At 40.6% G+C, this 22,916-nt stretch overlaps 1 protein-coding gene across 2 annotated transcripts in view; it reads right to left on the bottom strand.

Moving 5' to 3' along the window:
- Window positions 1–22,660, bottom strand: part of TXNDC16 (thioredoxin domain containing 16) — a 91,452-nt gene extending 68,792 nt beyond the window's left edge. The window contains exons 1-6 of one of the 2 annotated variants that reach the window (XM_066342112.1): window positions 22,501–22,660; window positions 17,405–17,507; window positions 16,230–16,534; window positions 14,671–14,753; window positions 10,592–10,665; window positions 9,682–9,756 (exon numbers count right to left, since the gene is read on the bottom strand). In XM_066342112.1, the coding sequence (XP_066198209.1) occupies window positions 9,682–9,756; window positions 10,592–10,665; window positions 14,671–14,753; window positions 16,230–16,437 (440 nt within the window). In that variant the 5' untranslated portion in view covers window positions 16,438–16,534; window positions 17,405–17,507; window positions 22,501–22,660. The remainder of the gene's footprint in view (window positions 1–9,681; window positions 9,757–10,591; window positions 10,666–14,670; window positions 14,754–16,229; window positions 16,535–17,404; window positions 17,508–22,500) is intronic. The other variant, XM_066342111.1, reaches the window with a different exon arrangement.
- Between the last annotated feature and the right edge of the window lie 256 nt (window positions 22,661–22,916).

Below are 22,916 nucleotides of genomic sequence, written 5' to 3'. Positions count from 1 at the left end.
AGTAAGTGCCAGGGAAAAAAAGCAAATGAAGAGTCTACCTGACCCTGCTTTTAGAGTAACAGGCTTCTCTTTTCTTGGGGGGGGGGGGGGGGGGGGGAGATCATTTTTCTATTTCTACTATTATTCAAATTCTAAAAACACTGAATAAAAAAGGAAATGTTAATTTCTATTTGCCATAGCAAAATCCCTAGGGAAAAAAAAAAAAAGAAAAAAAAATTGGCCTGATCTATGGTGGCGCAGTGGATAAGGCGTCAACCTGGAACACTGAGGTCACCAGTTCAAAATCTTGGGCTTACCTGGTCAAGGCACATATGGGAGGTAATGCTTCCTGCTCCTCCCCCCTTTCTCTCTTTTTCTCTCTCTCTCTCCAAAAAATGAATAAATACAAGTTAGTTGAAATTAATATATATATATATATATATGTATTTTTTTTTTCATTTTTCCGAAGCTGGAAACGGGGAGGCAGTCAGACAGACTCCTGCATGCGCCTGACTGGGATCCACCCGGCATGCCCACCAGGGGGCGATGCTTTGCCCCTCTGGGGCGTTGCTCTGTTGCATCCAGAGCCATTCTAGCGCCTGAGGCAGAGGCCACAGAGCCATCCCCAGCGCCTGGGCCATCTTTGCTCCAATGGAGCCTCGCTGCGGGAGGGGAAGAAAGAGACAGAGAGGAAGGAGAGGGGGAGGGGTGGAGAAGCAAATGGGCGCCTCTCCTGTGTGCCCTGGCCGGGAATCGAACCCGGGACTCCTGCATGCCAGGCCGACGCTCTACCGCTGAGCCAACCGGCCAGGGCCGAAATTAATATATTTTTAATATATGTGTTCATCTATTTTGTAAGTAGAGAAAATGCCAGTAAATTTTGGCTTCCCTATTTAACTACTGCCTAAACAAAACCTTTAAATATAATTATACATGCATATAACATGATACATACATATAGTTCTTAGTATACATTTAATATCAAATAACACTGTCTTAGAAAAAAAAAGGATATAAACAAAAAGAAAACCTGTTCAGCTCTGAGTGATGAAATTATAAAGCATTTCAGAAGAGGTTTTCATGGCTTTCTGTATTTCTCATGCATTCTCCAATACAAATATTATTACATTCTAACTAGTTTGTTATTCCAGTTTTTTTTAAATAATAGAAAGTAAGTAAGATCAAAGGACAAAAACTTAATAAACAGAAATCAGTATCTCTCACATACAAGTATGTATATATTATACATAGATTTAGGTGTTATATATCTATTACATAAAAACAGCTGGTGTGTGTTAGAAGACAATGAAATAAAAAAATACATTTATAATAGAAACAAAAGAGAGTAAATGCCTTGTAATAAATTTAAGTATCTAGTATTAAAATAAAGTATTAAAATATTACTAAAAGACACAAAAAAATTGGAACAAATGGAAAGACATCAGGTACTGGAATGGGAATCTAAAGATGTCAACTGTCCTTAAAATAATTTATAAATTTACTTATTTATTTATTTTATTTATTTATTTTTTTCATTCTTCTGAAGCTGGAAACAGGGAGAGACAGTCAGACAGACTCCCGCATGCGCCCGACCGGGATCCACCCGGCACGCCCACCAGGGGCGACGCTCTGACCACCAGGGGGCGATGCTCTGCCCCTCCTGGAGTGGGTTGTGACCAGAGCCACTCCAGCGCCTGAGGCAGAGGCCACAGAGCCATCCCCAGCGCCCAGGCCATCCCTGCTCCAATGGAGCCCCGGCTGCGGGAGGGGAAGAGAGAGACAGAGAGGAAAGCGCGGCGGAGGGGTGGAGAAGCAAATGGGCGCTTCTCCTGTGTGCCCTGGCCGGGAATCAAACCGGGGTCCTCTGCACGCTAGGCCGACGCTCTACCGCTGAGCCAACCGGCCAGGGCCAATTTATAAATTTTTTTAAAGATTTTACTTATTAATTTTAAGAGAGGGAGAGAGAGGGCAAGAAGCAACAACTCATAGTTGCTTCATTTTAGCTGTTCATCGATTGTTTCCTGTATGTTCAGGGTTTCAAACCAGCAACCTCAGTGTTCCAGGTCGATGCTCTATCTAAAGGATCACCACAAGTCAGGCAATAATTTGTAATTAATGTTAGTAGGATTTAGTCAGGGAGGGGAAGAAACTGGACAAGTTAATTTTTAATGTTATCTGTAAAAAAAACAAACAAGCAATTCTTAAAAGAAAAATATGAAGGAGTCGGGACCTTTCAGATCTATTATAAAGCCTCAATAATGAAAGCAATGATACTAGTATACAAATAGATAATTGAATTAATCAGAGATCCAAGTATATGTGATGGTTTAGTGTAAAGAATTGCATCTTGAATAGTGAAGAGATTCATTAATCTCAGTTGTGTTGGGAAAACTATGCAGTTACTAGTCTAATATACAGCCAATCCAACCCTCATACCATTCACCAAGTTAAATTTCAAAGAAATCAAAGATTTAAATGTAAAATTCAACTATAAGACCAATAGTAGAAGAAATACACCCACTCAAATAGAGTCTGATCTTGGACAACAGAGAAACGCAACTTAAAAGGAAAAAGGTGCTAAAACAACTGGACATCCACACATAAAAAAACAAATCTAAGCACTGACTTTAACCTTTCACAGAAATTTAACTCAAAATTGGCCTAAATGTGCCCTGGCCGGTTGGCTCAGTGGTAGAGCGTCGGCCTAGCGTGCGGAGGACCCGGGTTCGATTCCCGGCCAGGGCACACAGGAGAGGCGCCCATTTGCTTCTCCACCCCTCCGCCGCGCCTTCCTCTCTGTCTCTCTCTTCCCCTCCCGCAGCCAAGGCTCCATTGGAGCAAAGATGGCCCGGGCGCTGGGGATGGTTCTGTGGCCTCTGCCCCAGGCGCTAGAGTGGCTCTGGTCGCAACATGGTGACGCCCAGGATGGGCAGAGCATCGCCCCCTGGTGGGCAGAGCGTCGCCCCATGGTGGGCGTGCCGGGTGGATCCTGGTCAGGCACATGCGGGAGTCTGTCTGACTGTCTCTCCCTGTTTCCACCTTCAGAAAAATGCAAAAAAAAAAAAAAATTGGCCTAAATGTAATATGTACAACTATAAATCTTCTAGAAGATAACATAGAAAATTTGGGTAACCTTGAATTTGGCAATGAATTTTTAGATACAAGACCAAAAGCATAATACATGAAAAAAAATGTTAAGTTGGACTTCATTATTATTAAAACTTTTGCTCTGCAGAAGATGTTATTAAGAGAATGAAAAAAGGAAGACACAGTTTAGAAAAAAATTTTGCAAAACACATATCTGATGAAGAACTTATATCCAAAAATCCTTAAAACTCATCAATAAAAAACAAAATATGGGCAAAAGATCTTAATAAATACTCCATCTAAGAAAATATACAGATGGCTAACAAGCATATGAAACTACACTCAATATCATTATGTCACTGAAAAATCACAAACTAAAACAATGGGATACCACTCTATACCTATTAGAATGGCTAAATATATTTAACAATTCCAAATGCTGACAAGGAAGTAGAGCAACAGGAAATCATTCATTGTACATGGGAATGTAAATTGGTACAGACTCTTTGAATGGTAGTTCGCAGTTTCTTTTTTCTTTTTTTTTTTTCAGCAAGAGAGAGAGATGAAGGGACAGACAGGAAGGGAGAGCGATGAGAAGCATAAATTTGTAGTGTGGCACCTTAGTTGTTCGTTGATTGCTTTCTCGTATGTGCCTTGACTGGGGGGCTGCAGCCGAGCCAGTGACCCTTTGCTCAAGCCAGTGACCTTGGGCTTCAAGCCAGTGACCCTGAGGTCATGTCTATGATCTCATGCTCAAGCTGGTGAGCCCACACTCAAGCTGGTAAGCCCATGCTCTAGCCAGCAACCTCAGGGTTTTGAACCTGGATCCTCTACGTCCCAGACCGACACTCTATCCACTGTGCTACCACCTGGTCAGGCAGCAGTTGCTTACAAAGTTAAACATAGCCTTATCATATGATCCAGAAACTATGCTAATTTACCCACAGGAGTTGAAAACAACATCCACACATAAAACTGCACAGGAATGTTTCTAGCAGTTTTATTCATAATTGCCAAAACATGGAAGAAACTAAGATGCCCTTCAACGGGTAAATGGACAATGGTACATCCATACAATGAAACATCAATCAGTAATAAAAAGAAGATATCAAACCATGAAAAGACATGGAAGAACCTTAAATACATATTGCAAAGGAAAAGAAGTCAATCTAAAAAGTCTACATGCTATATGATTCCAACTATATGACATTCTAGAAAAGGCGAACCTATACTGATAACAAAAGGATCAGTAGTTGGGGAGTGGAAGGCAGGATGAGTAAGTGGAACACAAAGGAATTTTAAGGTCAGTGAGACCATTCTGTATGATACTGTACTGATAGATACATGCATTTGTCAAAACTCACAGTAAGCCCTGGCCGGTTAGCTCAGTGGTAGAGCGTCAGCCTGGCATGTAGAAATCCCGGGTACAATTCCCAGCCAGGGTACACAGGAGAAGCAACCATCTGCTTCTCCACCTTTCCCCCTCTCCTTACTCTCTATCCGTCTCTTCCCCTCCCGCAGCCATGGCTCCACTGGAGCAAAGTTGGCCCGGGCGCTGAGGATGGCTCCATGATCTCTGCCTCAGGCGCTAGAATGGCTCTGGTTGCAACAGAGCAACGCCCCAGATGGGCAGAGCATCGCCCCCTGGTGGGCATGCCAGGTGGATCCCGGTCAGGAGCATGCAGGAGTCTATCTGTCTGCCTCCCCACTTCTCACTTCAGAAAAACACAAAATAAAAACAAAAACAAAAAAACAAAAACCTCATTGTAGTGTACAATACAAGGTGAATGCCCATACAAATACGCAGTTTGGTTAATAATAATGCATCAGTATTGGTTCATCAACTGTAACAATGCACCACACTAATACAAAATGTTCACTATACGGGGAAAACTCAGTACAGAAAAGTAAGGATGTAAAATGGGAATTTTATGTGTTATTGGCTAAATTTTTTGTAAACCTAAAACTGCTCTACAAAAGTCTATTAATTAAGAAAAAGAAAGTTGAATATCTTTGTAACAGCGGTGTAAGACAGATCTTAGCACAACTTAAAATGCAAAAGTTCAAAGACAAAAGATAAATTTGACCAGATAATTTTTAAAAAAACAAAGTAGGAAAACTTGAAAAGACAAATGACAAACTTGGTGGGGATGGGGAGAATGTACAGTTTAGTCTCCTTTATATAAGGAGAGTACCTAGAAATTAATAATAATGAAGTTCAAAACATGATAAAAAATGTGCAAAAGATAATCAAGCAACAGTTCAGTTCTAGGCACATTTCTAGGAACAGTATGCACCTACAAAGGAGTATGAGAGAGAAACTGCTTACCAGATACTGGGTATTTCAAACTAATAGATTTAGCACATAAAAGTAGAATGATAGATTGAAAGGCATTTTTTATCCTCATGTAATTTGCAAGGTATAGCTATGCTATGGTATACTATTTTACATAGTTCTGCAATATTCCAAATATCATTACTAAAAAAAAAAAAATCTTTTTAAATACTGTATTTCACGAGTTATTTTTCTTATATTTTAAATAAAAATTAGGATATTGCCTCTTTGGAATTCTATTTGACATTTATCTCCCACCCAACCTCACTCCTTCAACTCCCCCTTCATAAGTTTCTTTTTCGTTTAAGTGTGGTCCTAGAACAAACACACCCTGGATGACCTATGTTTTTTCTTTTTTTTTTTTTTCTGGATGACCTATATGTAAAGACACCTAGATCTGTACTCCTTAAGGGGTTAAGTTTCTCCGGCTATTTACTTGAGACTCAGCTATGTTGGGCATTTGATTTGTTAAATTAGATTATCTTTGCTCTTTTTCCTTGCCTACCTCAGACAATGATCAGATTAGATTTAGAGTAGAGTGAGGTAAAAAAAGAAGAGATCAGGGATTAACTCCTTTTCAGTTGTGATGGTTATTACCAAATTAACTTCCAGCAAGTCCAGTTAATTTCTCCTCTTAAGCATTAAAAAGAAAATCTCCCCTTTGCTATTTCTGCTCTCCCTAGGTCAGTGATTTTCAACCTTTTTTGAGCCGCAGCACATTTTTTACATTTACAAAATCCTGGGGCACACCACCTACCAAAATGACACAAAATGACACTCTGTTAGAATTTATTTAAAGTTTAAATAAATTACATTTATTAAAAAAAAGTTAAATAAAAAATGATAACCCCCTCATATATACAGTCCCATGTCCCTCATATATACAGTCCCGCTAATAAATACTGGAGCTTTCATCAAGGTTGTGGGTTCAAATCAATTTGGCAAATACTCTCTATATATAGAGACTGGACAAAATCAATTTTAGAAAATGTTGGGTACTTGTGTAACATCATAAGTCCTCAGAGTATCTCTACTGTCAGATTGAGAAGTTTGCTTTCTAGGTAAGGATTCTGATAAATACTAGAGTTCTCCCTGAGGTTGTGGGTTCAAATCCCATGGTCAGCTGGGTGCAGGGGCCTTGGTTCTGTCTGTTTTGATGGTGTATATAGAGATTTGAGCTCTTTAAGAAGATGACCCTTCAGGAGGCCATATACAATATAGATAACATTGTGATGCACTATGATGCATTGTATATCACCCTCTGCGGGGGCCTCTTTTAAAAAGAAAAAGGTCAAATATCTATATACACCATCAGGATAGACATAACCAGCTGAGCTGAGGCTTCATCTAGTGATGGCAACATTTACCTCCAGTCCTGACCAGGATTAGAAATCGGGACCATGGGGAGGAGTAGCAGCTTCAACTACTCGCCGTGGCCACACAATGACAAGTGCGCGGCAGCCCGAGTGGGGACCTTCCTGGGTGTGGATGAGAGGCGGCCTACTATTGGTTCACCACTAGTGGTTGGGATGAATCCTAGAAGGTGATTGGTCAGTAAGCATTCCCTGTGCCTCCACTTTTCCTGTCGCTGATAGCTAGAGGGATTGTGAGGGGAATGTTTATGTTCGGATGGAGGTGGCTGGCGGCGGGCCAGATAAATAGCCTCCGCGGGCCCTAGTTTGGGGACCTATGTTTAATTTCCCCTCGGCACACTAGTGTGCCACGGCATACTGGTTGAAAAACACTGCCCTAGGTTATACAATGGCCACACAATAGATTCTCCATATTCTTGGACCTCACAAAACTGTCACATCCACCAGAAAGAGCTTTCCAGCACTAATTTACTCACATCACTTGCCTGCCTGCAACCTTCTGTTGAGCAATCAGGTGTTGTCCTGGTCACTTTAGGACAGTATGCCAAACTAAAATTAACAATCCAGCCTTTATTCACTTATTACAATAGTGCAAGTAAGAGGCAAAGAGAGGAACCAGCTCAGGAATGTTTCGTTCCCTTCCCTGGCATGGAACAGCCACAGGTGAGGATGCAAGGAATCATCGCATTCCAAGAAGCACCAACCAAAAGGTTCTTGCCTTTTTATGGACCGGGTGGAGGAAAGAGGGAAGGGCCAGGAGTAGAAAGTCAATGCAGAGATAAGGGAGTCTTATCAGAAGTACCTGGGAGGTACCTCAGCCAAGGTCCCTGATAATGAGACCTCAAATGGAGACAACTGGGCTAGCAATGCAGGTGTACACAGGAGCATGTTTGGCCTAAGGGATTGAGAGGGAAGAGGAGTCCTTGACCTCAATTTTCTCTAGAAAACTGCAGTGCACTGGCTGTGCACCAAGTCTGGTGTGGATGAGGCACCTTGCCCCTATGAGGCTGGCCAGACAAAGCCTTGTAATTGTTTATGGTCAGGCCTAAAAGATGACACAGGATTCTGATGTGGAGCTGTACTTCTCACCCTTCAGTAGCTACTCAAAAGCCTAAACTCCTTCCCATGGGAAACAAAGATCTCTTCATATGACTCCACACCTACCTTTCTGCCCTCATCTACTGATTCATATTTGATGCACCAGTTAAAACTACCCTCTCCAAACTTTTCTAACCGCTGTGCCTTTGTTCACACAGCTCCCACTGCCTTCCCCACCTTCTCTTTCTTCACCAAGCAAAGTCCCACTTATGCTCTAAGATTCTGCCCCAGTGCCCCTCCCTTCAGGAAGACCTCTTAGTAAATATGCACCCTCATTCGAGACACAAGTAACTATCCCCTACCCTGTGGATCCTCAACCCTTATGCAAACATCTATTTTACTTATGACATAATAGTTTTTGTTTATATTTATATATCTGTCTCTGAAACAAACCGCTAAATTCCGAGAGGACAGAAGCCACATCCTATTCTGTTCTGAATCCCCAGTGTCTATCAGGTACCCGGCACATGGGAAGAACGTGGGGAAGAACCTTTGTGGAAACAGTGTCCTGTCAGTGTTCGTACAGCACAAGGACCAGGACGCCACCACAGCAGGCTTGCATGACCAAGCCCCACAGGCTAGCCAGTTCAGAGAACAGAGTCCCCAGCACTGACAGCCACTCCACATCTTAGGCCCAATTGTTTCAAAACCACCTTGTCATCAGGGAGCCAAGGTGGGCCTGCCACTCCAGGAATTGCTATTAAACTTGTCAAAGACAATCTTCGTCACCCTTCCCCCATCCCTCAAAGAATCTTTGTTACTTCACCCTCATTTTTGAGCCAAACAGTCATCAGGTATCCATTGTAAAACAGGTATCCTGTCTATTACTTGGACTTTTTGCTAAACTTTTTATGACCCTCCCCCACTCAGAAGAGTCACCCCTTCTCTGTCACAAGGAAGAGCTTCTAAGGCAACCCTAAAAGCTCTACAGAATTCCTTCTTCAAAAGGCCATCTTTCATCCTTGTAATTGTCTCCTTAGTCCACAGGCCTCAAGCTCCTTGGATGTCAGGATCCTTTCTAAAGCCCTTTCATTAATATATTATTAGTACTGAAACATTTAAAGTATCCATTGACAAAGTGACTAACACAACTTTTCATCTCTATGTTTTAAGTTTCCTGTAACTTAACTTTCACCCAATTTTTTCAGGCAGAGAAAAGAAGGATGAGGGGATCCAAGTAGAAGACAAAGGCAGCCAAAACAGACCTAAAAACAACATTAAAATGGGAAAGTCCACGTAAACGCATGTCTTTAACAAGTCATAGTATCTAGCTTTGTCATCAAAGAGAACACTAGACTTCATTCAGAGGTAAATTGCAGGAACGGACCCCACATAGCCTTGAATGCCAGTCCTAAAGACGCCAAGCCGGAAAAGTTAAATTAAATTCACTCTCTCTGAACAGGCATTCAGGTATGTGCTGGGATTATGTGAGCTGTTTCTGCACTTACTGAGCAGGCACAGAGCAACAGACTCCAGAAAAAATCAGGCTAGGTGAGAAGGATGCTAGACACTTTAATAATCCTGCTGAGAATAGCAAACATGAGCTTCTTGCCTGGTAAAATCCTCACTCCACAGGTAGAATCAAAAGCAAAAGCGATAGTAGGGCCCATGCAGTCGTGTTGTGTTGTCTCCTATTTGTATACAGAGCATCTACGTTTCTGTATTGTCTGCCATTTAAGAAATTTAAGATCGTCTATGTGGGAAGATAAGACCAGCAATTTAATGTTAGAATTCTAAAGTATTTCGCTGAATTGTCGTTGTCTAAAATGAAGTCACTAAATGAAGGGAGTGGGTAATCCCTGTACTTACAAGAGAACATGAGCAATGATGGCATTCACGTCAAATAAGGTATCAGTAGGGAATTCTCTCAGTAGTATGTTGCCCCTGTAAAAAGTATAAAAACAGCATTACAGAAATATTTCCTCAGCATCCAATTTACTTGTTTCTCCAATAGACTAGGCTATAAGTTCTTTAATGTTAGAGCCTGTGTCTTATCCATTATCCCATGCACCTACCAAAGTGCTGGCCATAATATACACTCAAACATTCGTTGCATATACACTCAAGAACTATGTCACCTTTGAAAAGCTTAGGCCCCGGGCCTAGGAAAAGGACTGGAAAAAAAAAAAAAGAAAGAAAGAATCCAAACAGGGCTTCCTACCAACTTCCCCACCATATACAGACAGATTCTCCGCATTGGGCTAGGAAGGAGACAGGTAGGAGACGTGTCCTCAGCAGTAGGTCCCTGAGGAGACAGGATCTCTCCCCATTTCGTCAACCAGATCCCAAGGGTTTGAGGAAAAATTTTTGGGAAACCTCAGATAAAGTAGCAGACCCAAGTGCAGAGGAATCTGTAACCCAGGCACTGGCAGATTCCTTGAAAATAAAGTACGCTTATTTCACCACAGAATATGGCCTCACATATCAACTTAAAACACTAAATTTTCTAAGTGCTTACTTACTAGGATTTGTAATAGGGCTTTACATTAGATTCTCATGTAACATTTAAAATAACCCTGTGATGTAGATAATATTCTCATTTTATAGATAAAAAAGCTAAAGTACAGGTAAGAAATCTATTACTTGGACTTCTTGCTAAGCTTCATTCATATGACCCTCTCACGGCATACAGCTTTATTTTGGATTAGCAATATTTTAGCTATCTGAATATTCTGGAAATATAGTTTATTTGTCCATCACCCTCAAAATAATAGTTTACCTGAATAAATACGCTTTCATCAAATCCTTTTCTTCTCCACAGTATCTTGATGGTTCTTCTTTGATACAATTAACCTTTAAAAGATTACAGTTAAGGTTTAGAGCAGGGGTCCCCAAACTACAGCCCAGCCCGCGGGCCACATGCGGCCCCCTGAGGCCATTTATCCGCCCTGCCGCACTTCCGGAAGGGGCACCTCTTTCATTGGTGATCAGTGAGAGGAGCATAGTTCTCATTGAAATACTGATCAGTTTGTTGATTTAAATTTACTTGTTCTTTATTTTAAATATTGGATTTGTTCCTGTTTTGTTTTTTTACTTTAAAATAAGATATGTGCAGTGTGCATAGGGATTTGTTCATAGTTTTTTTATAGTCCGGCCTTCCAACGGTCTGAGGGACAGTGAGCTGGCCCCCTGTGTAAAAAGTTTGGGGACTCCTGGTTTAGAGTATATAAAAAGGTAATTTTCTTGCTTAGGGAAATAAGAAAGAAAATTAAACATCAGTTTGTCTCCAAGTCATGTTTTTATCTTACTATCTTTTCTGATTTGTATCCCATAATTGCTCGCTTATTTGAGTGCTTGAGGTAATCCAGAAAAAAGGAACTGTTTCTACACCTAAGAATTATATTTAAGTATACCTAAGAGTTTACATTTAATTCAATCTTATCGAGCAAGTAGAAGGTAACCTGGTAGAAAAAGAAGGAAACAATTAAAGCGGAACAAAACTCATGAGCAAAAGCCAGGAAGCACAACAGTGTGTACTAAGTGGGCACCACAAAAGCATCTCAGCCGCTGGCACCCAGGTATAGCAGATACTGACGGTTTCTTACCCAAAACCCACCCTCCCCTTTTGTTTTACTACCAAAACTTCACTAAAAGCAAATCCTCCATTAAAAGACTTTTCCAGACTACCACCATCTAAGGATGGCTAAACAATATCAGGAAAAGTCACTAGGTTGGGATTCTTAGAAGGCTTTTTTTTTCTTTTCTTTTTTTTACCATTTATCATCCCCATATCTTCTTCCACCTCCCCCTTAGAAGGCTCTTAACAGGGGATTAACTGATATTCTTGCTCTTCCCACTTCTCCCAGGTGAAGTACAGACAAGATAGCTAGAACACCTGCAGAAATCAGGGACCACGAGGCATCTTTAAAGAAGAAACCCTTGCTAAGGATAGAGCATGAGAAAGAATGAACGTAAGTCCCAGATGATGCCAGAGCAGCCATAACAGCCCTTGACAGCTTACAATCAGGACTCTATATGAAAAATACAAGACAATCCTGGTAGCAACATGAAGATAAGATGAAAGGCATCAGAGCACAAAGATAAGGAGGCAGGTTAAAAGAACATCACATCAGGCCCTGGCCGGTTGGCTCAGAGGTAGAGCGTCGGCCTGGCGTGTAGGAGTCGGGTTCGATTCCCGGCCAGGGCACACAGGAGAAGCACCCATCTGCTTATCCACCCCTCCCCCTCTCCTTCCTCTCTGTCTCTCTCTTCCCCTCCCGCAGCTGAGGCTCCATTGGAGCAAAAGATGGCCCAGGCGCAGGGGATGGCTCCTTGGCCTCTGCCCCAGGCGCTAGAGTGGCTCTGGTCGCAACAGAGTGACGCCCCGGATGGGCAGAGCATCGCCCCCTGGTGGGCGTGCCGGGTGGATCCCGGTCGGGCGCATGCGGGAGTCTGTCTGACTGCCTCCCCGCTTCCAGCTTCAGAAAAATACAAAAAAAAAGAACATCACATCAGTATTGGTCAAGAATGATTACGACCTGAAGTAAAATAGAAAAGGACAGAAAAGATTCAAGAGACTTTTCACAAATACAGTGAGTAAAACTAGGGACAAAATTGAGTATGTGTATTCAGCATGAGATAGAGGTGGGAAAGAAAGGAGACAAAGAGAATGAAGAAGTCATTAGATGGGGCAACTAGGTAGCCACCAACATAACTTACCAAAACTAAGGCTCGAAGAAGAATAGTTCCTTTGTTTTGGATTTTTTAAGTTTGTGGGATTTCTTAAGATGTGGGTTTTTTTGTTCAATTTAATTTTGAGAGAGTCTGAGGAATCAGAATAACAATTAGGAAAGTTACATTTGTTCAGCAAATAAAGCTACAAAAGAAGAAATGATACTCAGAAAAGATATCTGGAATAGAGAATTAGAATTAAAAGTCAGAGGACAGCCATAACCAAAAAAGAGTAAATCTTAATGTAATTTTAAAAGAATGTTTAAAAGCCACAGTATAGGGGATGGTTGGCATTATGACAATAGATTTGCCCACTCATCTATTCAACATTTGAACACCTACAATATGTTAGTCACTGTTCTAGTCACTGGGGATCCAGTTAAATTCCAAATAAAACTCTTTATCTTTAGAACTTACATTCTAAATGTAGGGACAGACAATTAAAAGAATTAAGTAATATGTAATGTTAAGTGCTATAAAAAAATATTAAGTGCATGACAGGACATTTTAAGAATCAACGAAGACTCCTCTGAGAGGGTGACATTTGCATAAAGAAGTAATGGCCTGACCCGGTGGTGGCACAGTGGATAGTGTGTCAAACTGGGACACAGAGGACCAAGGTTGGAAACCCCGAGGTCACCGGCTTGAGTGTGGGCTCATCTGGCTTGAGCACGGGCTCACCCGGCTTGAGGGAGGGGTTGGTGGCTTGAGCTCAAGGTCACTGGCTTGAGAAAGGGATCACTTGCTCTGCTGTAGCCCTCCAGTCAAGGCACATACGAGAAAGCAATCAATGAATAACTAAGGTGCCTTAATAAAGAATTGATGCTTATCAAATCTCTTCCTTCCTGTCTGTCCCCATTTGTCCTTCTCTCTGACTCTCACTCTCTCTCTCTCTCTCTCTCTCTCTCTGTCCCTGTCAAAAAAAACAAAAAAACAAAACTGGAGTAACAGAGTGAAACAGACAAATATATAAATATATAGAAGACATGAATTCTAAGCAGAGTGGGACTATACCTGCAAAGGCTTTGTGGAAATAACACATCTGGCAGGTTCAAGTAACAGAAAAATGACCAGTATGTGTCAAGAACAAACTGAGCAAGGTAGAGGAATAGAAAATGAGGTTAAAGAGGAAGCCAGTGTCCACAAGATTTTGTCAGAACTGTAATGGGAAGCCTTTCTGAGAGGCTAGCAATGTAATCTGACACATCTCACTTACATGTGGAGAAGAATTTAGTGAGACAAAAGTCAAAAGAGAAAGGCCAATTTTTAGAAGACTATTGTGGTTTCCCAGATGAGATATGATGGTGGTTTGGATAAAGGAGGAATAGGTCAGATTTAGAAACTCCAGAACCTAAAGAACTTATTGATGGATTGGTTATAGAACAAGTCAAGAACGACTCAACGTCTTTTTGTTTTAAAACCTACACTGATATAGCAATATAGCCATACCAACGTTCTTTAGGCTATCACTTGCATGATTTACCTTTTTCCTTCATTTACTTTGAAGATCTCTGAAGCCTTTATTTTAAAAGGCATTTCTAAAAGGCATACAGTTGGGTTTGGTTATTATATCCAGCTTGACAATCTTTGTCTTAACTGGAACATTTAATCCATTTACATTAGTATTTACTTCATCTACCTCTGCCTCTTGAAATCTTAACTTTTGAAGACAATCTCAAAATGCTACTTTTTGTAAAGTCCCAATACAGTACATGGCCATCCACTCCAACAACCAGATATGAGCTTTCTTTCCTTTTAACTGCTATGGCATTTTATTTCTACCTCTCTTATGATAATTGGGTTCTGCTAGCTATTAAAGTGATCTGTGAATGTGTTTTAACCTCCCTGTTTAAGATATAAAGTATCCAAAGAAATATACAGGGCCTTAGTCATCTTTCCATTCAATAGACTAAATATAGTGAGCTAATTTTAATCTCGAAAACATTTACTGAGATTCTATTGTGTGCGAGGGACTGAACTAGGTACTCAATACAGGCCTGTCTTATTCACCAGTTGCCTTCCACACAGCTTGGCATCCTTAACTATAAAATCAAGTTTAAGTTATGTTAGTTCATTCAAACATAAAATGTTTGTCATTAATAATTTATTAACATAAATAACCTCTACCTTTGCAACTGAAATTCCATAGTCCTGGAGAGGTTTAACAGCCTTATTCAGTTCTTCAAGAAATACAGAGGTACTTGGAGAATCTAAAATAAGAAATGTTCCTTGAATGTTTAATAAGCTGCCCCTTAGGAAAGATGAATTCTTAAAACTAAAGCCCAAAGCTTCAAACTTAGGAAATATATTTTGCCCAACCAGTATGCAAAAACAAATAATCAATAACTAAACACACCCAGTTATATTTTATATCCTTATTTCCAAAGCCTCATAATTCTTATTTCTGATGTCTTTACAATGACATATTTTAACTTTATAAGTGACCTTAAAAACTTTCTAAAACAATAGGATAAATAAACGTTTAATTTAAACCTAGTAGTTGGCATTATTTTACCAAGTTTACTGCCATACACAAACATATGTATACAATCACAAAACTTTCAAAATAATTTTAAAATACCATTTTCAAATCAAATTATAAGGAAATCAACAGAAAATTGGATTTATTTCACTTACTAATCACAAGAACAGTATTTTTTATGCAAGAAGACGTAAATGAGACCATCACAATTATTAAGACTTGTCGGTTAACTCAGTTTAATTAATGATATAGCTAAAGCAGAGTACTAAATTAAAGCATTACTTACACTACATTTAAATTTTAAAACCACTTTTAAAGTATTTACATGCTAAAAGTATGAAAAAGTACACTTTCAGAAATGACTAGACAATAATCTTGAGATATTTTCTCTGAACATATGTACCCTGATTGATCAATGTCACCCCATTAAAATTAATAATAAATTTTAAAAAAAAAGAAATGGCCCTGGCCAGTTGGCTCAGTGGTAGAGCGTCTGCCTGGCGTGCAGGAGTCCCGGGTTTGATTCCCTGCCAGGGCACACAGGAGAAGCACCCATTTGCTTCTCCACCACTCCCCTTCTTCTTCCTCTCTGTCTCTCTCTTCCCCTCCTGCAGCCGAGGCTCCATTGGAGCAAAGTTGGCCCGGGCGCTGAGGATAGCTCCGTGGCCTCTGCCTCAGGCGCTAGAATGGCTCTGGTTGCAACAGAGCAACGCCCCAGATGGGCAGAGCATCGCCCCCTGGTGGGCATGCCGGGTGGATCCCAGTCGGGTACATGCAGGAGTATGTCTGACTGCGTCCCCATTTCCAACTTCAGAAAAATACAAAAAAAAAAAAGAGAGAGAGAGAGAGAGAAAATTAAAAAAAAAGAAATGACTAGACAAAATTCAGATGTTTTTATATTAAGAGTTTATTTCTATCTAGTATTTTCTATGGACTAGTCACATGTGTAAAGTCCTTTATCCTCACAACAAATTTATAAAGCCAGTGTTAGTTCCTTCTTATGGATGACAAAAGAAAGAGAGAGTGACTTAACCAAGATCACACAACAGGTGAAGTGGCAGAATCAGGATTTAAATCCAGGTAGGCATACGATAGTAGCAGCTTTGTAGCACATATTATTAATCCTAACAATTAATTCCCACTGAGCATATTGATTAAATGATAATCGAAATGTCATAAAAATCAGAATATAAAAAAGACTTACCAGCTTGACAAAAATAAGCTAAGGAGGCTTTTCCTGCTTGCAAGGTACTGAAATATTTCTGAGGACTCAGTTCTGGTAGACAGATGACTGCTGATTTATGAACAATACACATCACGACAAAAGAGATGCCAATTCTAAATACACTGAAACTGAAAGACATCATCAGCTGTAGTTGTAGATAATAAGCAGGAGATTCTGTCTGTTTCATTCACTGTGTGCTCTGTGGTTGCCTCAGACAATATTTGGCAAGAGTAGGTATTCAACAAAGTTTTGCTGAATAAATTGTTAAATGAATGAAGTAAAATCTGTAAAAAGAATAACATAAGAGATTATTTATATAGTTGATTTTGCTAGTACCTTATTATTTCTATTTCCTTCCAGTAAAAATTTGAGAGGGGAGGATACATAGTGATATTGATTTGATAATGCTACTGATTTTTGATACTTGTAAAAGGTATCAGGAAAATGCATATTAAGTATATTAAGTTGAACAGGTAGTTACTGAAGTATGTGAAACTAATTTTTTTTTGAGAGAGAGGAAAGAAGAGAGAGAGATGAGAAGCATCACCTTGTAGTTGCTGCACTTTAGTGATTCATTGATTGTCTTAACCAGGCGGCTCCAGCCTAGCCAGTGACCCCTTGCTCAAGCCAGTGACCTTGGGCTTCAAGCCAGTAACCTTTGGGCTCAAGTCAGCAACCAAGGGATCATGTTAATGATCCCACGCTCAAACCAGCGAACCCACGCTCAAGCTGGCAATCTAGGGGTCTTGAACCTGGGACCTCAGCATACCTGGTCAACACTCTAACCACTGTGCAACCACCAGTCAGGCTAAATGTTATTTTTAAGGGTTCTAAATTTTATTCTCAAACATCCAATTCATTTTTTAAATTGGGCATTTTATCTTTCTCTACCAAGAGATTTGCAATTAATACACAGTTATTTAATACCATTAACATGGGAGTCAGACATTCAAAATATGTCTACTACCTTTACATTCTTTTTACTTTAAATCCCCAAGACAGCTATTAAAACTACTTGCAAACATTCTTTCTTAATACACATTTTTAATGCCCAAGACTTTGATTTATTTATACAGCTTATCAATTAAAATATCTTTTCAATTCAGTTCTATTTTCTGAGATACTCCTCTCATCTTCTTTCATGCTGTACTTACTTCTACACTGTCCTCTGTATCTGCTTTTAATTCTCTTCTGGTCAAATTTTTCTTAAACAATTTTGTTCTTTCAGGAAGCTTTTCTACTGATAACCTACATTATCTATATTAAAAAGAAGATAGTTAAGAAAATTTATATAATATAAAAATATCATACTTCTACAAAGTAAACATATACCTACAGTTATCAGTGAAAATTCTGTTTTAACTTTATTTTCAAACAAAAGATCACCATCTTAAAACAGGAGATGGGTTGGGGGAAGCAAAAATTACCCATTGCCCTGGCCGGTTGGCTCAGTGGTAGAGCGTCGGCCTGGCGTGCGTAAGTCCCGGGTTCGATTCCCGGCCAGGGCACACAGGAGAAGCGCCCATCTGCTTCTCCACCCCTCCCCCTCTCCTTCCTCTCTGTCTCTCTCTTCCCCTCCCACAGCCAAGGCTCCATTGGAGCAAAAGATGGCCTGGGCACTGGGGATGGCTCCTTGGCCTCTGCCCCAGGTGCTAGAGTGGCTCTGGTCAGGACACAGCGACGCCCCGGATGGAAATGTGTCCAAATGCACAAAGGATATTGTTGTTCTAGGAGGGCTGATTACTTTAGCACAATGGTCTTTCAAACACTTAAAGCAGGACCCAATCCCAAAATGGGAATGCTCAAGCTGAAGATGACCACCAGCTGCTCCACCTGACTAGAGAAACATGAAGATAAATCCTTGCCGCCTTCCCTCACCAGCAGAAATATCAGTGTTTTCCCCATAAAGTACTTCTTCCTTATTTCCCTCTGGGGGCTCTCTCAGTATTTTGGTGCCAAACAAAAACTTTTGTTGCCCTTAGCATTTTATTTGTAAATATATGAAGTTGCTATAATAAGGTTCTAAACATTTACACTCAATTTCTGAGTTTATCTCATTATTGTAGTAGACCACCATGCTAGGGTATGGTTCTTCATGATCCTTGGCTTTGCCCAGAAAGAGGTCCCTTTTTTATTTTTATTATCCTTGAACACATCTGAAGTTGACTGTAGAGACTATGAACTCTTTCCATGGCTGAGCAGTTTTTTTCAGCTTGCTTCCTGACCGACCATACAAGAATAAGGACTAAAGGATTAAGTTTTGAACAGCTAGTCTCTTGAATGGTGGCTCTTCTTTGACTACCTTTTTTTAATACCTTGTTACACGTAACTAACAGCAACTCTCACACAAGTACTCATCTTCTGTCTTCTAACCTCTTCTCTTAGGGCTATAAATAAGTCCTTTAGCCACCCGGGTACATGCTCATAAATTCATTAGGTACATGCCTCTTCCAAATTATTGTTGTGACAGTACCGTAAAATGTTTTGTCACTCATTAATGTGGATCATTTGCTGAGCTCCTGTCTCTGATAAGTTTCCTTGGGGGAAAAAGTGTCTCTTGGAAAGGGCCCAGAACAGTATCCTCTTCTGCTTGATTACTGATACAGTATTTTGGAGTTCCTGTTAGGGCAGAATCTCACTCCTACTAGTTTGTATACTAGTGAAGATAAATTAGGTTGTTTTGCAATAGTAACTCTTCAAATCTCAGTGGCTTAACACACCAAGGTTTGTTTCTTCCTGTCATATGCTCATTGCGTATCAGCTGTGGGTTCTCTTTTATGTCCTTCATTCTGGGACAGATGCTGATAAATAGTCACCATTTGAGCATTTTTAGTAACTGTGACAGAAGAAAATAAAGTCTCGCATATTACACAGTAGCTGTTAAAACTGTTGCCTGAAAGAGATTTACCACTTTTGCTCACATTTTATTGGTCAGAGTAAGTCACTAGTGGTGGTCTCAAACTTCACTGGAGGCTGGAAGTGCAGAAAGGTAGTGTAATTCTACCTTATATCTGAGAGAAAAACTGAACTATTGATCCCATGCTAATGAACTACCACACCAAGGTAACAAGGTCACATTTCTCCCCAGGTACTCATCACTTTGTTCTGATCTTTTAGTTTTTGAAGCATTATAGTCCTGTTTTCGATTCCATTTTCTAACAGCTGGAGAAAAAAAATGTCACCAAGTACTTTCTGTATCTTTGTTTTCACTCTGTTCTCACCGGGTGTTCTTTTTCCCCACCACTGGCCATCCACGCTTACCTTTTCTTCAGTTTAAAGATCTTTTTATGAGGAGACCATGTCTCTGGGCAAATGCATTTTATTCATTTGAAATGAACACTCTTCTGTGGCCACAGGGTAGATTGGACTAATATGAGTAGAAGCTATAGAAGATTTCATTACACACAAGTAATTTCTTTTAAAAAGAAATACACATTCTAGGGAGAAAGAATCATATGTTAACCCTAATGTTCAGTTTAGTGTTAAAATAATTGAATTGTAACCACAAAGACAGGAAATATGATGTTTTATACTTGACTATTTTAGTTGTGCTTTTACTTAAATATTTCACCTTTTAATTAGGTTGGCGTTATTTTATTAGTAACAAGTTATTCCCTTAGGCTCAGGATGCATGCATTTCCCCCACCCCTGGAATATAAAGAAAATCTTGGATGACCTATTTTAAACCATTCCCATTAATATAAAATGGCTATAAAATATGCTGGCTTAAAATGGCTATAATGCATAATCAATTTTAATGTCAAGGGTACCCCTCAATTATATCATTAAAATTACTTTTTTATATACCTCTCACAGTCCTCACTCCTCTGTCTACTTCAGTTTTTGAACTCTTGGCTCATTATTAAAAATTGATGGCAAATTCTTTCACTGTTTGATATATATTAGCTCTAATGAAAAGAATATAAGAAGTAATTATGGGTAATTAGCTCTTTTTTTTTTTTTTTAAGATATACCTATTCCTTAGGGAGAGGTGTTGTATGCTTATTAATAATATTGAAAGACCAGAGTAAATATCCAATATAGTTTAACTTTTTTACTAAATTCACTCTTTTATCATTTTATTCTTTACTGAAAAATTCTACCCCTATCTTTATGGGTAATTTTTTTTTTTTTTTTGTATTTTTCTGAAGCTGGAAACGGGGAGGCAGTCAGACAGACTCCCGCAAGCGCCCGACCGGGATCCACCCGGCATGCCCACCAGGGGGTGATGTTCCGATTTTAAAATATCTAGCAACAAGCTTTTCTGGAAGACCTTTGATTCATTTCCCCTTTATAGGCCTAAATTCCACTTACGATTAACCATAAAACTAATGATTTTCCCTCCCAAGAGAAAGAGGAAATTAACAGCTGTAAACCTTAAACAAATTATACTGAGAACTATAGACATCATTCTCTGGGAAAAGACATGTTTCATATTTTGCAATAAATGGGGCACTTAATGCTTACAAAATTCCTGTAAGGGTATTTTGACCAAAAAAAAAAAAAAAATAGCTTACTTATGGTTTAATACTGCAACTATAGAACAGAAGCTGCTCACTCAACCAGCCTCAAATAAAACAGTGATTAGAACACATCACAGCTTATCATTTAAGACCCAAAAGAGACCACAAAAGGAATTCATGTCGTCAGCATCTCTCTACTTTACAGCCGCTTCAAGACAATTGGGACAAAATCCTTTCTCTCCCCTCCTACCCCAACACACACCCCCTAAAAAAAAGGAGAAACGAGGAGGGTATCCAGACTTACAAGACACTGGCATAAAAAGTCTCACAAGCAAAGACCTAATACGAGTATGAGTACTATCCAGATGTTAACTATCACTTTGAGCAGAGAATATGTATAGCAGAAAAAGGAAAAAAATCTTCATGGCAAAACTCTATACATGATCTAAAATTTGCACCTCATTGACTATGGAAAATACAAAAACAGACCGTGTCTACATCCGGTTCCCCTGATTTTGCCAAGTGCCTCAAATCACGTAACTCTGAGTTCATGCTTAATTTATGTGAAGCACGTAAGTGCAGTTAACTCACTGTTGCCATGAGCATTCTGTTCCCTCTCAAGTAGTACTGTGTACTGTCCAAACCACATGCTCTAGGAACCCATTAGGTGAATTTCGTACACTCCAATAAACATGAGAACCTTCTCTAAAGAATTGTTGGATTCAGCCTGTTAACTACAGCAAGTTGTACCCTACAGCAGGCTGCACTGCACAGATGCTCAGCTGACTGTTTGATCTGAAAGATATCCACATAAAAGTGCTAGGCCTAATCATCTATCACAGCTTGTCACCACACCTATAAAGAACCCAAATCACACCAGCTTCTGGTGCTTGAGTGAACTGCTGCCCCAGAATCTGCAGTACAAAATAAGACTTTAGTTTTCTGCGATCACTAACGAGGAAAGAAGGTAACCCTCTTCTTGGACAAAGCATTAGAGCGAAGAATAGTGACTGAGTAAAGGCTGGGTCTTGACTGCACCAGTAAATGCGTCAGGGTCTTTCAGATATACTGAATTTATGGTGTCCGCCTCATTCTAAGGAGAACATGAATTATTTTCTCCAATTTTGCATTATGCTGATTTTATTACTAAACACCAAAAAAAAAAAAGAGGTCAACAAATGTTATGTGTCAGCCCAATACATGTTGGAAAACGTATTTATTCCTCACTCATAGCAGCAGCAGAGTTTTTGTTTTGTGTCTCTGAGCTCCAGGAACCAAGAGCGCCAAAATTTACCACAGACAGGACCAAGACTTGAAGAATACACGAGGAATTTAAGGAGCACAGACTATCCTACGTCTTCTCTAGACATTCATCAAAAACATAGAGTTCTAGTTCTGCCTTTTTCCTAAACTTATGCCCACAGCATCTTTCCAAATTCTAAATTTCAAAGGGCCACGATCCTCCTATTTACATTGCTAGGCTCTCCTCATCCTAACACCACTCTTCCCTAGGAAGCAGTTCCCGAAGGGAAGAATCTTCCCTGGAACTTCGGTTCACCCTGCACCTCATTCCCTTCTCTCTCCCCTTCAAGGGCTCACGTTTTTCTCGCCGATCACGCCAGGAAAGAAGTCAACACAATGCCCCCGGAAGAACCCAGGTCAGGCCCCTTCTAAGCCAAACTCCGGGACTTGGCGGCGCGGCCCTGGGGCGAGCCACCAGTCTCCATCACCGTCCCTGAAGTCAGAGCCCGGAGTCCCTGGCCTGGAGCACCCGCGCCGCCACCTACCTGTCTGCGCGCGACTGACAGCTCCTGCTACTTGATGGAGAGGCAGGAGGCGGGTCCTCGCCCCGCTCGCCCCGCTCGCCCCGCAGCCACGAACCACTACAGCTACCTGTGAGAGCGCAGCGCCTCCGGCCGCCACCGCTCGGTGGAATCCGCCCGCAGTACAAAAAATAAAGGCAATCCCCGAGGCTCCTCCCTCTCCTCGTGCTCCTTACGTGAGACCTCTCCAACCAATTGGAAGCGCACGGAGTGGAGCGAGACCCGCCCCAGGTGACAGGCGACAACCGAGTCCTCCCGCCGGTGCGAACGGGGCTGTGCAGTTGCTGGGCCAATCGGCAACGTGGGTGGGGAGTGCAAGGGAGGGAGAAAGTGGAGAAAGCGGGCGCCCAATCAGACCGTGGTACCCTAGAGCGACGGGT

The sequence above is a fragment of the Saccopteryx leptura genome, chromosome 6 (genome assembly GCF_036850995.1).
Source record: "Saccopteryx leptura isolate mSacLep1 chromosome 6, mSacLep1_pri_phased_curated, whole genome shotgun sequence".
Classification (NCBI taxonomy): Eukaryota; Metazoa; Chordata; class Mammalia; order Chiroptera; family Emballonuridae; genus Saccopteryx; species Saccopteryx leptura.
The sequence above is the reverse complement of the archived record's forward strand: the minus strand, read 5'-3'. Positions and strand labels throughout refer to the sequence as shown.